At 43.9% G+C, this 17,391-nt stretch overlaps 1 protein-coding gene across 3 annotated transcripts in view; it reads left to right on the top strand.

The window, feature by feature from the left end:
• UBASH3B (ubiquitin associated and SH3 domain containing B) overlaps positions 1-17,391 on the top strand; it is a 120,363-nt gene that overhangs the window by 56,953 nt on the left and 46,019 nt on the right. For 2 of the 3 annotated variants that reach the window (XR_012899357.2, XM_075916516.2), the window contains exons 2-3: positions 14,840-14,893; positions 16,077-16,263. Coding sequence is in view for 2 of the 3 variants with exons in the window: in XM_075916516.2 (XP_075772631.1) it covers positions 14,840-14,893; positions 16,077-16,263 (241 nt within the window). In the remaining variant the exon portion in view is untranslated. Of the gene's footprint in view, positions 1-14,839; positions 14,898-16,076; positions 16,264-17,391 lie in introns of all 3 variants that reach the window. The other variant, XM_075916517.2, reaches the window with a different exon arrangement.

Raw genomic sequence — 17,391 nt, forward strand, 5'->3', positions numbered from 1 at the left:
TATACCTAACTCATAGAGCTGGCAGCAACCTTGAGAGGTCATCAAGTCTAGTCCCCTGCCCAGACCAACTACCATCTCTGACAGATTTATCCTGGATCCTTAAATGCCCCCCCTCCCGAAGATTGAATTTATAATCTTGGGTTTAGTAGGCCAATGCTCAAACCACTGAGCTATCCTTCCTCTCAAGGTACATAACATCTGAAGAGAAGTTGTCCTCTCTACCATGTCCATTTAAATCTACAGATGGAACTTAGGGAGCCAGGTGCAGTTACCTAAATTGAACTTTGTCCCAAATTCTGCTAACTCACTGTCTTAGTCTTACGGAAATTTCAATGTGATCGTTAACTTTTTAAGGGTGCATATGTAAAAAATGAGAGGTGGAGACGGCAGTTTGATCTCTCAGACAAAGGAGGCACATTCTAATAGTAAAATGCACCCTGTTGCCAGCATTATGCCGTGGCATCGATTCAGCACTGACTCAGTGGGAAGTGTCTCTCATACTCTGAGTCACTCAAGCACTCTATGTTTGCCTTAGAGGTCTCCCTTTCAAGCATTGTGCTGGGTTGAATCTACTTAGCTTGCACTACAAATCCCCACTAGATCCCAACCCAATGAGATAGCATTTTAAAACAAATGAAAAAAGTTCCTGAATGGAGATCTCCAAAGCAAAGTTTCTGTGTTGGCATCTAAATCAACTATATTAACATCCCATACTTCCTTCCACCTTCCTTAATTTCTCAGACTTCCTTCTCATTGCACTGTGTGTGTCATTTTAGCTGGGAGCTTGTGGTTAGCCTCCTTTTGGGGCATCCACTTCCCATTTTCCATCTTGTGGGTTTGCCTTTTCAGCAGTGTTGCCAGACCTTTCGTACTATAACCCTCATAGTAAACAAATGCTTCCACAAGAAATGGGATTAGAACCACAAACTAAGGACTTGATTTGCGTGTGTGTAGTTTAGTGTTTCTTAAACATTTTAAGGCTGAGGAACCAAACAATATTTTTTTTTATGAGAAGCACCGAGGATTTTTGGTTGAGCAAAAAAAAAAAAAAAAAAGGTCAGGAGGAAAAAGTGTTGGGGGTGGAGTTATTGAGGGGGAAAAAGTCGCCTGTCCCTTTTTGCAGCCATTTTGAATTCTGTTGTGCTCCACAGCACACGTCCGACTGCCTCATGGCACCGTGAGCCACGGAACACAGTTTAAGAAACACTGGTGTAGATTCTTTGCACTCCTACACAAGTCAGTTGAGGGGGGGTTTACATGCACAAGAAGTACAGTGAATGTGGGTTCAAAAAAGAACTGGATTAGTTCATGGAAAATAGATTCATCAATGGCTAGGGAGGCCCAATTCTGTCCATTCTTCCTTTATACAGATCCTCCATTCTTTATCGTTTGCAGCTTGTATGATTTGCTAACTTCCTGGCAAGTTTGGCATTTGTTTTGTTTCTGCAACGATGGGGCAAATATTTAAACATTTTCACTTGATATGGGCTTGACACAAAGTCCTGGATTCAGACCCCCTGAATCCAGTCTCAGTGGCAGTTTGGATCTGGATCAGAACCTTCTGTCACAGGGTTCATAGCCAATGTCAGAGTTAAGACTGACCCTTTATTTTCAGCCTCTAGCTATTCACATTGATACTGATCTCTTCTCTCTATTGATTTCTGTTGAGCTGGGAAGACCTCCCCATAGCTCATTTGTTAGCCTTTGTGGAATGAAGTATTTCTCATCATGACACATGCTAGGCTGGGTTAGGGGGAGTTAAACCACAGTGTCTCCCAATGCTGCTGATGGGACTTGCACACAAAAATCTCCTTGCATCACACTGAGAATTCACCCCAGGAAATTACTAAGGTGGCAGCTTTTAAACTTGCAGTTCCTGGTGAAGCTCTGTGCAACCGACTTCATAGAACAGCATCTGTCTGACAAATTGAGCAACTATACCGCCCCCAAACTTCCTGTTTTGAAACCTTGAAATACTGGAAAATGTTAACACCGACACTTTAAAATGCTACTTGTTGCATTTTTTCTCTTCCCCCTCTGTGATACAAAAACTCCATTCAGAAAGAGAAACGTGGGGCTACTCTAGGAAATGGCCACAGAGGGGGGAAAAGTGTCTCTTTCTCTTGGTTCTCTCCGAGAGAGATGTTAGTCTGTCAGAATGTGTTTAGCAAAGTCTGCTCCTCTCTAGGTTCTCGGTGGAGCCCGGAGCCAGGTGTCAGGAGACCTCCCTCCCTTGCTCTTCGAGGACTCACTGTGAGATTCTGGATAAGTCACTGCTTTTCTGTGTCATACTTCCTTCCCCCTCCCGCCACTCTTTCCCAGTGTTCCCTGTAAGCAGGGCACTTGGGCAGCCACCCAGGAGAGATTCAGGTGTTGCCCTCCTGATTAGCAGAATGCTCACAGCTGGCATGTGTTTCTACTGGTGGTGCACATCTCTTTATGCCTTGGTGCGCATAACAAAATGTATTCCGCCCATGGATGAAAAAAATAGAGGGAACACCACCCCCTCCCCAATTTGAAAAATGGAGATGGTTACATACTTCTTATTTCTGTTATAGCAGCGTCTCCTGGCCCTGATCAGCGAGTGAGCAAGCGCACGATACACACACCTAATGCAATGATGATCTCTGGCCCCAAGAGCTGACAGCCCACCTATAAAACGGGAAACTGTAGATGAATGCAGACAGACAGACAGACTAGAGTGCAAAATAACCAAGACATAATGATGGTTAGCATGTTAAGTAGCAGCTGCCACAGGCAGCAAGTCCATTTACTTGCTCTGTAAAGCTTCATAAGAGATCCATGACCTGTCAAAAAACCTCCTATAGTGGAATCCTGCTCTATAGTGGAATCCTCCTATAGTGGAATCCTGCATAGTAAAAGGCCCTTACTATGAGAGACAGAGATGGTGCAAATCTCTGTTCCATTCCAGGTCACTTCTGTATGGGGAACACAAAAGTAAGAGAGAAGCATCACATTTGTTTTCAAACCCTGGAAAGGAACTTATAATCAATATGACAACTGCTTCCTTTTCTGGCTATCACGGTCACTCCAGATGGTATATTTGAGCATATTTCGACCTCTAAGTTCGCTCCTTACAAAGACGTTGTCTTTCTGATTAGCTAAAAATGTATTATTAGTATTTGTGAAAAAGACTTGCTCTCTCACGCTGTTAAGAAAAAAAACATAGCTCAAGTCTTGGCTGCTGTGCAAAATATTGGATGATATTTAAAGGCTCTGTTATATCAAATACAATATCTTTAGTACAATGAGTTCTAATTCTAACTACCCCTTTGCCACAGAGGTATAACATTGGATTCACTCTCTTATTACAAGGTGTACACCTGAAAGCATGTGTACTAACAAATGTAACAGTTTGATGAATCTTACTAAAATTCAGATTCCTGTAAATGAGTTTGCAGAGGTCGACATTACCTAATTTCTCTATTTAATGTCATCTAGCAATTGTAATAGAGAGGTAGCTGAGTTAGTCTGATCTTGCTAAAACAAAAGGAAAAACTATGTAGCACTTTAAAGAAAAACAAGATGGTTTAATAGGGTCTGGCCCACGAAAGCTCATCACCTATTAAACCATCTTGTTAGTCTTTAAAGTGCTACATAGTTTCTCCTTTTGTTTTAGCAATTGTAAACTATTGATATATCCAGTATTCCTTTTCTCAGTGTCTGTCTGAACCCAAATATTGAAGCTTTTGCAGTTCAGCTTCAACTAGCCAAAGTGTCACCAACTTACACAATTTCATCATGAGTCTTGGTATGTGGGGTGTTTCTGAAAACCCCAACACCTGGAGTCATGTTATTTTCAGGGGCTGTGTAGTCTCACTAGACTGGGAAAAAGGAAATGCTGTTTCCTCCATTTTAGAGGCACTAAAAGGAACAGAATACACAGGATTTTGATGGAACTCTGCCATTGTACAACAGTGGAGAAATTGGCTCTAAATAACTTGCCCAAGGTCATGCAAGGAGTGTGTGCTAGAGCTGGGAACTGAATCCAAATTCTCTGAGGTCCAAGCCACTACTTACCCCTAAGTCCATACTGTCATTTACAAGAGAGAGAAAAAAGAATGTGTATCTCTTTAAAAACATCAAATAACTACAGGTTGGACCTCCCCAAACCAGGACTCTCTCATTTGGCAACATCCAAGGTGCAGCAAGACCACGAGTGTTCCTGGGCCAGGGAGTCCTGGCTGGGAACCCAAGGGGCAGGAGGGCTGGCGGCTCGGAGCCCGGCAGGGCTGGAGCTGGGATCAGCGCTGGAGCCCCTGTAGTGCGGCAGGGGCCAGGGATTTGGCAGTTGCGGCAGTCACAGGAGCGGGACTCGGGCAAGAGATGCTACAGTCAGAGCTGGAGATGCAACAGCTGCAGCAGCTCTTGTAGTGGGTCCTGGGGCAGTCAGGGCTGCCGGGGCCACAGCAGCCCAGGGGGCACAAGGGTGTCTAGGGCCAGCAGCGGGGAGGGAAGGTGGTCAGGGGATCTAGTAGCAAGGGACCTCCTTTAGTCTGGCAAATGCCTTCATTCGGGACCGGTCAGGCCCCAAGGGTGCCTGAGCAGAGAGGTCTAACCTGTCCTAGTTTCCTCTAATGATCCAGTATACTTTTTTTTAAATTGTACTTCCCTCTTTCTTGGCTTGATTTAGCAAGCTGGCAAAGCAAAGAACTGAGGGGACATCTTGGTGCATGCACATGTGTTAAGGAAGGAAAAAATTCCAGCAGCACATATGAATCTTCTGCTTCCAAGAGGTTATGTAATGAGAGAGAGAGAGAGAGAGAGAGAGAGAGAGAGCACGCACGCACACACAGTCCCCAATTCTTCTGCACTTAAAAATATAGTCACATGGCAGAATTACATTTTGGGCAGCTGGACTGCCCCCTCCAGAAAACATCATTAATTACAGCAACTAAAAATTCACCATCTGATCAGCATGTTTTCCAGTCCTATTTCTGGTTAGGTTTCCTACTTCCCTCTATTTTCTATTAATTGGCTTTGGTATTAATGTGTCCTGAGAGGCAGACGCTGGCTGCTCAGGGAAACGGAAGGGGGGGAAACCCTGAATCTTACTGTGTTCATGAACTTTCTATAAATATTTATTTGACCTAAGGGATACAATCTTGCCGTCTCTCTCCAGCTTGTGCAGCCACTCTGCAATACTGCTCATTTGAAAGTTTCTGTATTTCAGAGAGGGCAGACCTTTGCCTAGCTGTGTCCCCTTTGGGGTATTTGTTGTCCTAAATTAGAGAAATTTTCCCAAATTGCATGTGTGTATTTTAAACAGGTCTTGTGATTTAGCAGCAGAAAATACACCCCTGCCTTGTGAATGCTATCATTTGGCCAAACGCTAGGGAGGAGTGTGGGTCTCGCATTTTGTGTGAAAAGTATAACAGCAGAAAAAGCTAAGATAGTATTTAAGGAATGGACACAAAGCCCCCTAAAGGGACTGAAATGTACTTGTTTGGCTAAAACAGTGTTATAGCATGGGAATCACTTGCCTGCAATAACACCTATGTAGTTTAGTTCTTAAAATGTATGCAAAAGAGGAAAAGCTTATTCCTTTCTCCAGCACCCAATAGAAACTGAAGCCTTAGTGATTTCTGTGTGCATTGAGACTATCTACAGAGATTAGGTAATCTAAACAGGCAACAGAAACAACATCACGTGATTTTGGTGACCAGCCACACAGAGCAAATTCTGAATACTCAAAGGATCAGCCTCTTCAAACTGTTTGCAAAAACCCATCATGCCCAAGTATGTCTGTAAAAAAAACCTAGGTTGATAAATTATTCATGAATTTTAACATTTCCCCTGCCACCCATCAAATAATCAAGAAATAAGATGGCCTGAAAGTATCAGGGACAGATATTCTGTTTGTACAGTTTTTCTGGAATGTTCAAGTCTCTCTTGAATGCAATGATTAGGTGGCCATTTCCCCGCCGCTGCTGGTGAAAACGATGAGGCGATCAATTCTGAAAAATGAATAGTCATTTAAAAAAAAACTTGAAGGACAATTTGAAAACAGAAGTAAAGCCCAAATCTGGCAATTTAATTGTTGCCAAGGAAACATAATGGCCTTCCTTACTCACCAAAGCTAAGACCTCTGCCACTTACACTAAAGGCATCCTGCCATTTTCTTTCAGCAGTAGTAGGTGGTTATGGCTGTAGGGGGAGAAGCCACTAGGGAGGAGACCGTATACATTCCAACCTGTTCTGCTGCTGAGCTTAATGTCGAAAAGGTCTGTATCCTGTTATAAGTCCCCTGAGCCAGCAGCATTGTATTTTCAATTCTTTTGCCATATAGCACATCAAGCTGGAAAGTTAAACTTTAAATATAGAGATATATTTAAACAGCAAAAATAAAAAATATTTTATCGTAACAAAAACATTATGCTTCCTAGCACTCTTCTTTTACACAGACCCATTTAGCATATATTATGACTCTATAATTCTTACCCCGCTATGTCGGGCAGCTTCAAACCAAATCTAATGTTGAAGAGAGCCAGATTTTTCCATCATGTTTAATGCAGTTTCCAACGAATCCTTATTTATGCAGCTAAATATTTTATGAACCTGAGATTTAGGGGCTACTTAAAATGATGAATTCTTCCCTCGTAGGAGCTGTGTTCACCGATAAGAAATTCATAGAGGCATGAGGCACATCTTAAAAATAGGAGAAGTAGTTTTTCTTCCCATAGTGTCTCTCATGCTTGTGCTCATTCACAAATCCCTCAGTGTTTGCGTGGGCTGATGGCTTCATGGTAGCTGGCTCAGAAATAGAGAATATTGGTAGCATATTGTGCAGACACACAGGGTGGACCATGTTGCTTTTGACAAACATGCAGCACAAAGTGTCACTGGGGGCGGGGGGGGGGAGGAATGGCCCTCTGCTCATATTACAGTTTTCGAAGAAGAGTGATTTCTGGGACTTTGCATGGTACTATTGCACTGATGGCATCTGGGGGGGTGGGAGAGAAGGAACAAAGGTTTTTTTTAAGAGGTGTGATTTTATAATCTTTAGCAACAAATGTTAAACTAAGGTCCTGTTGACTGACACAAATTCAGAAACTGACAGTATGTACCTGGGGTTGGTAAATGCCTGTTAAATTGCTTCATTATCATTTTAATGGCTCTTTCCCAGGTCTGATGTTCGGCTAATAGCTCTAGCAGGCTCTTTCACTTTTAAATTAACTAGATCCTCTAGGGAGGAGGCAGAGCCACTCAGTGGAGGCCCGAGCCTGCATGGCGGTCAATGGCCTATACTCGGCCCTAGGCGACGGCCGAGTCGGCCTATACTCACGGGCCACCCCTGGAGCCACTGAAGGAAGAGGCCAGGGGTGGGCATTAAAACCCAGTGGTGCTCCAAATTTTCAAGTGCCCTATGCAACTGTGAATTCTGCATATGTGCAAGGATGGCTCTGAGTGGACATATATGGGAATATTCATGTGGGTCTATATAGCTTCTAGGGGGACAGTTTGATTATATCTTAAATATCAGTTTTGGATAAGCTATACAATTTCTGGAACTGTAGATTCTAAATCTGTTTTCTAAGCTCTATGTATTTTAAAGGGTGGGGGAGGAGGGAGTTTCAGCAGGTGATATTAAAACAGGAAGTCTCCATTGCTCTGCAGTGCCTAAAAGGCTGGAGTGGAGTGGAGAAGAGGAGGTATTTATCTAAATAAATGAACTGAAAAATTATTATGAAGTCAGTACATTTGAGCATGTTTTTAAGTCTTTTTCTGGAGCAGGGCTGGCACTTTGAAGGACAGATCCCCTATACAGGCAAGGCAGACCAAGAGTGGGACATAGGAGTGATTATTATCCCCATTTCACAGATGGGGAACAGAGACACACAGATTAAATGGCTTGTCACAAAAGATGTCTGCGGCAGTGCAAGAAACTGAGCACAGTTCTGCATTCCAGTTGAATACCTTAACCACAACATTCTCCTTCCTCTGGATTTGAGCATCCTGGCCCCACCCCAAGTTTTGCATATGGTGCTTAGGACAACAGTCACTTGTATTGTTCTATAAAATGCAAAGCAGGCAGAAGTTCTTCTCCATAGAGAAAGACACATTGCTGTTCCAAAAATAGCAGCTTCTCCTTTTCCCTTTTCCATTGTGCAATTTCATTCTGAAGATGAAAGGTCCATTTCCATAAGTACATGTTAGCTGCTAATTTGTTACTCCGCAAGCTGCTGCCCCATTGATAGCAAATGCAGGCTCTCTTTTAAACCGGGCTCCCATAAGAAAGCAGAGCAATTATCGAGAGGAGAAAAGATTTCTATGTGCTGTTACTGAGACAGAAGTTTCTCTTTATGGTTAATGCATCATTCCCTTACAGTCATTTCCCTGAAGTAAATGGGCTTTGGCCATTATGCTTTATGTTTATTGACATGTATTTCCAAGCTGAATTGACATTCCCCCGTTACTGTTTTCTCTGCCATGAAAATTACCGGAAACCCAAATCCTTTTACAGTAATGAGTTAAGTTGTGTAGTATTCAGGGCTATATACTTTTCCATTAAACAGCTGTGGGCTTTAATGGGTAGTGTGTGCTGTAACTTATTAACTGCTGAGGTGTTTTTCAGCTGTCCCTGTGCAGGGATACCATTTATACTGTGGCCCTGCAAGCTCAGGGTTGAGACTTGGCTGGGAGACTTACTAGGAACATTTTAAGTGTTGTTTGCCTCGTGATTTTGACTTGATATCAAATTGCTTGCTTGGTGAGGTTTTAATGGGTATGTGGATGATTGGTGAGCCCAAAGATTTGTGATGGGTGAGAAGCTCATGGCATTTGCAGAAGAGAGGTTAGAAGTTAACAAATTCCACCTTGCCCATTCTCAGTGCCTTCTGTCATTTCATTTGGATGTAGCATCCTCATCACTTACTGCTGTAAACCCTTGTACTGTGTTGTTGTGTCCACGTGTCCTTATTTCACCACAGAGCTGGCTGCATGGGATGGTGGATGAAGTGACTCCTTGTGCTAAGTTTGTTAAAAACCACAAGGCTCAAGGAATTGTAATGCTCTGTGAAGCCTCTCCACCTGTAGGTCTCCAGCCTGAGGCGTTATTAACAACCTGTAATTTTCATCTCATGGCTGTTGGGTGACGAGTCAGAATGAAGCTAGGCTCGGTCTAGGGGCTCAGTCTGTAAAAACCATTTCACAAAAAAACCCCAATTGCAACCAGCCTCCACATCAGACCACAAATGTCAACCTCATGTGCCTATAGCTAAGCACCTAATGAGGTGACCTGACTGTGGATTTAATTGATTTTCAGAGAATATGAATATCGTTCACTGGTTCCCAATGCAGGTGGTCAGCAGATGTAAAAATCAGGTCATTTATGTAGGTGACTGCATATAAATGTACATACCTAACTGTCAGCAGCCAGTGAGCCTGCATGCTAACAGGGCTGCAGAGACCAAGCCCCGAGGAGTGTCTCTTCTGTGTCCGAGTGGATGGCTAAGGAACAGGGCGTTTGGGGAAAATTCTTTGCAGCCGCTGTTTTGTGGCAACACAAAGGGCTTCAGGCTGAGGCCTGGTTACCTTTCCCTAGCACTATGAAAAGAAAAAGTTTCTCTGTCTCTAATGCTGTGACAGAAACATGCCTCACACTGTTTCCTTTCTTGCACCGAAAATTAAACTGGGCTGTGGGGGTGGAGCTGTGTGTGTGTGTGTGCAGGGCGGAGGAGGGGGAAGGGGAGTGGTGCCTTACAGAACCAGAGGGGTAGGGAGGGAAAAAATAATTTACCTTCTGAAATTGCTCAAGAACAAGGGTGTGTTTGGCCCAGACTAACATTTTTCTTCCGGCCTTCTGGATCCCTTGAATACAAAAGGCAGCAGAGAAAGAGCTACTGTCTATTCTAACAGAGCTTTATTGTGCCACTCATTCCAAGAAAACATTCACAGCTTCGTGAAGAGAGTGGGGGAGGGGAGCTGGGTGGCAGCACCCTATGTCCTGCTATGCCATGCATGGTGCCTCAGATGATCTGTTCTGGGGTCTGGAGAAAGTTAATCAGAGGCATGATCCAGGCTGTTAACTTGCACTATGCGTTGGAGAAACGGCTCCTTTCAAAGCAAGTAGGGCTTTGCAGGAAGTACATTTTTAATGTCAATGGAGATTTGCTGCTATGCATACAACAGAACGAATAGCATTAGATTCACCATAAGTATCGGTGGTTCTTAATCTTCCCAGATACCTCTTTAAAAGTCTGATTTGTCATGTGCATCCCAAATTTTACCTCCCTTAAAAACTGCTTGCTTCCAAAATCAGACATAAAAATACTAAAGTGTCGCAGCCCATTATTACTCATGAATGGCCGACTTCCTTGTTTTTGCCATAAAATTATAAAATAAATCAATTGGAATGTCTCACTTATATTGTATATAGAGCAGCGTAAACAAGTCATTGTCTATATGGATTTTTTAGTTTGTACTGACTCTGCTTGTGTGTTTTATGTAGCCTGTTGTAAAACGAGGCAAATATCTAGATGAGTTGATGTACCCTCTGGAAGTCCTCTGCATCCCTCCATGGGTACATTGACACCTGGTCTGAGAGTCACTACTATAAACAAGGAAGGAAAGGGAGGGGGAAGGAGAGTTGTTTTGTTGTTCTGAGGCCATTTGACTATAAGTGAGTAGAAGAAGCTGAGCTAATGAAATTCTAGGGTCAGAAATGTAGCTGGTGTAAATTGACAAAGCTCCACTGAAGTTAATGAAACTATAAGGCTGTGTCTACGCTGCACCCCTTTTCCGGAAAAGGGATGCAGATTAGACCAGTCGGAATTGCAAATCCGCGGGGGATTTAAATATCCCCCGCGGCATTTGCATTTACATGGCTGCCGCTTTTTTCCGGCTTGGGGATAAGCTGGAGAAAAGCACCAGTCTAGACACGATTCTCCGGAGAATAAGCCCTTTTCCGGAGGATTTCTTATTCCTACTTTCTGTGTCCAGGGGCAGCTCTGGCTCCATATTGCAGAGTGCTGTGGTGTCCCGAGTGAAGGCAACCAGAGCACATAGAGACAAAATGCTTTGTTGTGCCTCATCGAGGTAGGCAAGCAAGCAGAGAAAGCTGAGAACTGGCTGTCCAGTGGGGGTACCTTTAAGCAGAGGCCTCAGATTGTGTGGCTGCTGCCTGAGGCTAAGTAACTCCTGACCTGATGCCCTGCCAGACCTGGTTCCAGCCAGCCTTAAATGCGATTCAGCGTCCACTCAGTGTGGATGCGCTATTTCGAAATAACTTATTTCAAATTAACTATTTCGAAATAAGATATTTCAAAATAACGTTGCAGTGTAGACATACCCTCTCATTCATGCATGGCTGTACCCATGTATTAGTAATGCTTGGTGCTTGAGCTGCGCTATTCCTGAGCGGATATCAGAGTGCGTTCAAAAACACTAACGAGGGATAGACAGGGAAACTGAGGCATGGCAGATATGCACAGTGAGCCATTAGCAGAACTACGAATGAAATGCCCGATAGCACTGACCCCATTCTCCTGCTGTACACATTCAATTAATTCCCTTCCAGAGCCATGAACCCAGAACTGCCAGCCTCAGGCCCTTTGCACTCATGTCCTCCAACCCCAGAGGATACACTTATCTCCTAGCTTACATGAACTGTCGCCAGTCAGCTTACAGATGTCAGGAAGCCTTCACTTTACAATAAACCATAACATAGCACTTAAGTTTGAGGGTACCATTGGAGGCCAGCTAAGAAACTGAATAGAGTTTTTCCTGTTGTGAGGCAAATTTTTATTGCATAGAGTTCTGAGACAGCTTATGCCATCCATAGAACAATATGAAGGCAGCTGTCTAGACCCGTTTAACAACTGGGATATAAAACCAGCCACTACCTATGTTGGTTCCAGCTCCATGTTCCTTGAGGAAAGAAGGGCAACAAGCAGAATCATTACCCTCACAGAAACTGTACATGTAGCTGAATGCTTCTGCTGCTCGATCCTGGGAAAGATGCCACTGTGCGTACATGATTGATTATTCAAGGCTTCAGAGCCCTGAGTTTCAAGGATGCAGACCAGCAATGGGCAAGCTAGGCTAGTTAGTGGGCTGCATGAGTGACCCTTCTTCATCTTTATAGATTATCCTAACTAAGACGGACTCCCAGGATAGAGTAGTTTTGCTAACAGCTGTTGCATACCTAGAATTTGGGAGGGGAGGGGTGCCGACTGAACTATAGCAGCACTTCGATGGGATGCAGAGGGAGCGCATGGCTCTCACAGTGGCTGTGTCTACACTGGCCAGTTCTTCCGGAAAATCAGCCGCTTTTCCGGAAAAACTTGCCAGCTGTCTACACTGGCCGCTTGAATTTCCGGAAAAGCACTGACAATCTAATGTAAAATCATCTTTGCTTTTCCGGAAAAACTATGCTGCTCCTGTTCGGGCAAAAGTCTTTTTCCGGAAAACTGTTCCAGAAAAGGGCCAGTGTAGACAGCACAGTAGAGTTTTCCGCAAAAAAGCCCCGATCGCGAAAATGACGATCGGGACTTTTTTGCGGAAAAGCGCGTCTAGATTGACCACGGACGCTTTTCCAGAAAAAGTGCTTTTCCAGAAAAGCGTCCTGCCAATCTAGATGTGCTTTTCCGAAAATGCTTTTAACGGAAAACTTTTCCGTTAAAAGCATTTCCGGAAAATCATGCCAGTGTAGATGTAGCCAGTCAGTGTTGTGTGCAGTTAGCATGGACCTCACTTCACGTGCCCTGGCTTGAATGGTGTGCCACTTTAGTAACACCGGTAGGAAAAAAACCTGTGCGGATGGAAACCAAAGGGATCTGGAAACCCTGTGCATGAGCAACATAAACAACATGTGTCATGGGCCACACACAGAGCCCCGATGGACCATGCAGCCCGTGGGCAGGTTGCCCACCACTGATGTAGACTCTCTTGGAGTCCCTTTTATTCTTAGGAGAGAGCTGTATGTGCCTAACTAGGTCCAGTATCCTGTCTCCAACACTGGGTGCCACCCTGCAGTAGGGGATTACTAGATAGCCTGCTCCCCAGGGAAGTTTCATCCTGACCCCCAATTGTGAGAAACATGAGATTTCTGTCCTTTCCAGAGTTCTTCAAGTTGTAGCATACACAATTATATCCATATACACATCTATTTCCTTTTAAAATCCTAATGAGTTCTTGACCTCTTACCGTAGTAATTGAATTCCAGAGCCTAATTGACCATTCCAGGGATAACTGCTTTTCAGTGCATTATATAAATAGGCGCTATCCAACATTAAATTGCCGTGTATTGATTTCCTCCTGTATTGTCCTGACTGCTCAACAGAACACTTTGGTGCATTTTTATTCAATCTTTGTTAGAATAACAGGGAATAGTTATGCTCTTAATAGAGAAATATCAGAACAGGAACATGATCAGTTTAACAAGAGTTGCACACATTTAGCAGTTTTTCCATAGTTTTTCCAGGCTGAAAATATTTGCTTTGTGCCCCCTGGTGGTGGTTGTTTTTCACTGTTCTTAAAGCTGCCTGAGGCACCCCGACTTTCATATCCATCCACTTTGATTTTCATGCTGATCAAAAGGCCAACAAATAGATCATTTTAAAATCCTGGTAGCGATAGATCTGAAATAAAGGTGTTCCATCTATTATGCAGCCCGCTAAGTGAAAGAAAACAGATATTGGTGTCTTGTGTGAACTGATCGAGCAACTTTTAATTTGATTAAGCCTGTCATAAGGTGCATTTAGAATAGATCCAGATTCCATGCAGAATCTTCACATTTAGGTAATGGTGCTGATTTGACAAGTGAAATGCACTATGGGCAGCTAAGAGGTTGCACAGGGAATAGGAAGTTATTTTTGTAAGCAGAGGGAAACCATATTCCCCGTTTTTATAAATAAAATACTGCAGTCCTTTCACAATGAAAGCTCAAAGAGAGAACACACCTCCTAAGCTGGATATTCTTGCAGTGATGCAATATGTAAATGCCATGTTGCCAACCCCACATGTTCCAGAATCACGAGTCAGATCTCAGAAAGTCACAAACTTGGCTACAAACTCTTATGCGTTGTTTTTAAGTTTGGGGTTCTCTCTGTTGGACTCCTATTTCAAGCCTTTGGGGTGTGCTCAGGTCACTTTTTCAAACTTTCTGTGCAACTGTGAGCACTAGAAACTTCCTTTTGCTTAAAATGAGTGCTGAGACCCCCACATAATCATGTGCCTCCAGGAGCCGGGGCATCAAGTGCAACATTAAATATCACGTATCAGAGAATCTGCAAAAGCGGCGAGGAGTCCTGTGGCACCTTATAGACTAACCGAAGTGTTGAAGCATAAGCTTTGCCCACGAAAGCTTATGCTCCAACACTTCGGTTAGTCTGTAAGGTGCCACAGGACTCCTCGCCGCTTTTATTAAATATCACGAGGCTCATGATAAAATTGGAAGATCTGGCGTTCAACAGCACTCACCTGATGAGAGGAAGTAGTGGGTAGGATTGGGAAGGAGCAAAACTTCAGGCTGAGTTTGCATCAGCTGAGCAGAATGCTCCTGTTTGGATGACGAACAGGGACGTGGAGCAGTGGGTGGGGCACCAATTCAGGGGGTGCGTCTCTGGGTCTGGGTCTCTTCTGGTGCTGTGCTCCACAAATTGAGTTAAATTGGAACGTTCTTAGAGGAATGCAGGACTCAGCAGGAGTTAGGACATCAGATCTGGCCCTTAGTGATTGCCTCAGTCTGCACACCCAGAACCACAGAATATTCCTGATGAATTGCAGAGTCCAATGCAAGCAGCCAATGTTACTGTCCCCTTTCTGTCTACTCCTGGTAATACTAACGCTGGAATATTCTTTTCCTCCCCTTCCTCAGACAAAAAGCCCTGGCATCCACTGGCGGAAGAAGTGTTCAAGCAGCATGTGACTGGTTGGTATGAAGTAATCATTTTAAAAAGTGGAGAAGATTTATTTAAATTATTTTACAGATATAATGTGAATGATTGTTGTTTGTGGATACCATGGGGCTACGTCTAGACTGGCATGATTTTCTGCAAATGCTTTTAACAGAAAAGTTATTCTGTTACAAGCATTTGCGGAAAAGAGCGTCTAGATTGGCAGGACGCTTTTGCACAAAAGCACTTTTTGCGGAAAAGCTTCCGTGCCAATCTAGATGCGGTTTTGCGCAAGAAAGCCCCGATCGCCATTTTCGCCATCAGGGCTTTTTTGCGCAAAACAGTTTTTAGCTGTCTACACCGGCCCTCTTGCACAAAAGCATTTGCGTAAGAGGGCTTTTTCTCGAGCGGGAGCAGCATAGTATTTGCGCAAAAACACTGACAATCTTACATTAGATAGTCAGTGTTCTTGAGCAAATTCAAGCAGCCAGTGTAGACAGCTGGCAAGTTTTTCCGCAAAAGTGCAGAAAAACTTGCCAGTCTAGACGCAGCCTGGCAGTTCCTGGGGGGGTAATACTAGCAAGATCAGGGCTTGGTAGTGTAGGCAGCATAAGGCATTTGGTCAGAGACAGGTCCTGCCCTGAGATGGTGACAGTGTCAAAAGGCAAGGCAGATGACGGTGAGAGAAAGGAAGTTTTATCACCTCCACTTCACAGTTGTGGAACGGAGCAAGTATAAGATCTAAATCTTCTAAGGTGACAAGGGGTTTTGGGTGCCTTGGTTTTGAATGTCTGCACTGAGAACAAGTTAAAGGTCATGATCTTCAGAGAGGACTGAAACATCTGCCTTCTAGCAATCAGGGCCCATTAATGTGTTGGGGAGGGTGGTACTCAAAATTATGAAGCTCTTTTGATGCATGGTCACCCAGAGAGTCCATGGTAAAGCCAAAGATTGAGCCTGGGTCTACTGAGTCAGAGTCCAAACTCTTAACTGAAAGACCAGACTTTCTCCTTACTTAATAACTAGACCACTCTGGACATAGAGACAGTAGGAGTGCACAGCAATTCCATGCCTGGTCCCTGGGAGATCAGTGGCCCCAGAGCTAGTAATACGGGGTGTGGGGAAGAACTCTGATTTTGGTTATTTCTGCTTCAGTATCTGCCTTTTTATTTAATCTCTTATGAAGCCTAGCCACCTCTTCCTTCCTGTCTCTCTCAGGTTGTTCTCTCATGTGGGGGACCCATTCCTTGATGACCCCCTGCCTCGGGAATATGTCCTATACCTGCGCCCCACCGGTCCTTTGGCTCAGAAGCTCTCTGATTTCTGGCAGCAGTCGAAGCAGATCTGTGGGAAGAACAAGGCTCACAACATCTTCCCACACATCACTCTGTGCCAGTTCTTTATGGTGAGCCTGCACTACTTCTTCAGTTGCCATGTGCATCTTGTTTAGCAGCAACCATTGCCAGGTTCAGGCAGGTTGAGTTACAGGTTTCTCCAGTCATCGTAAAATGCTTTGTGCTTGTGGGAATTCAAGGAATATTATTGCTTGGTTTGCCTGATGCATGTCATGCTGGGAAGCAAAATGGTTTTTAAGCGAGTCAATTCCAAACCATAACTGTCTTAGCAAAATCATATCATTGGAGAGGAGGCCCTTGAAATCCTCTGAAAAATGTGGTAGGGTTCTAGGAGATGGCATCTGCATTGAACTTCTATGCGGTATTTTATCCGGGGATCTTTGTAAGTATGAATTCAGTTTCCCAGCACAGAAGTATCGCTGAGGACATTTTACAGATGAGCAAAATTGAGCCACAGAGGAGTGACATGATTTGCTCGTGGTCACACAGTAAATGACTGGGACTATGTCTAGACTGCAGGCTTCTTTCGGAATAAGCTTTTCCAGAAGAGATCTTCCAAAAAAACTTCTTCCAAAGGAGAGTATCTATACTGCCAAAGGGCATCGAAAAAGTGATCTGCTTTTTCGACAGATAGCGTCCACACTGAATGGATGCTATCTCACATTTAAGTTGTGATTACTATGGATGAAATGGCCACCTGCGCTTTTTCCTCTTACCTCTTCTTTTGAACTTCCTGTTCCCCATCCACACATACCTTTTTCCAAAAGAGCTCTTTTGGAAAAAGGCTTCTTCCTCGTAGAAAGAGGTTTACCAAAGTCAGAAGAGTCCCTTTGTTCTTTCAGGTTTTTTTTTTTTTTTTTTTTTTTTTGAAAGAACGCGACTGCAGTGTGGACGTAACAAGTGTTTTCAGAAAAACTCTGCAGTGTAGACATACCCTGGCAGAGCTCGAAAGAGAATTCAAGGGCCCCTCGTACAAAATGGGTGTCAGTCACAGACCGGCATCAATTTGACCTTAACGACTGTCACATGCATCGCTAACATCATCACTACCATTGCTCCCACATGTCTCACTAGATAGAATATACACTGATGCTCCTCCAGAAGTCCAGTGTTTGATTCTTAGGGTGGCCACATCACAGCCTTATTCGTCGCATGGCTGGCCTTTCCCCACAGAAAAT

This window comes from Pelodiscus sinensis, chromosome 25, assembly GCF_052426305.1.
Source record: "Pelodiscus sinensis isolate ZL-2025 chromosome 25, ASM5242630v1, whole genome shotgun sequence".
Taxonomy (NCBI): Eukaryota; Metazoa; Chordata; order Testudines; family Trionychidae; genus Pelodiscus; species Pelodiscus sinensis.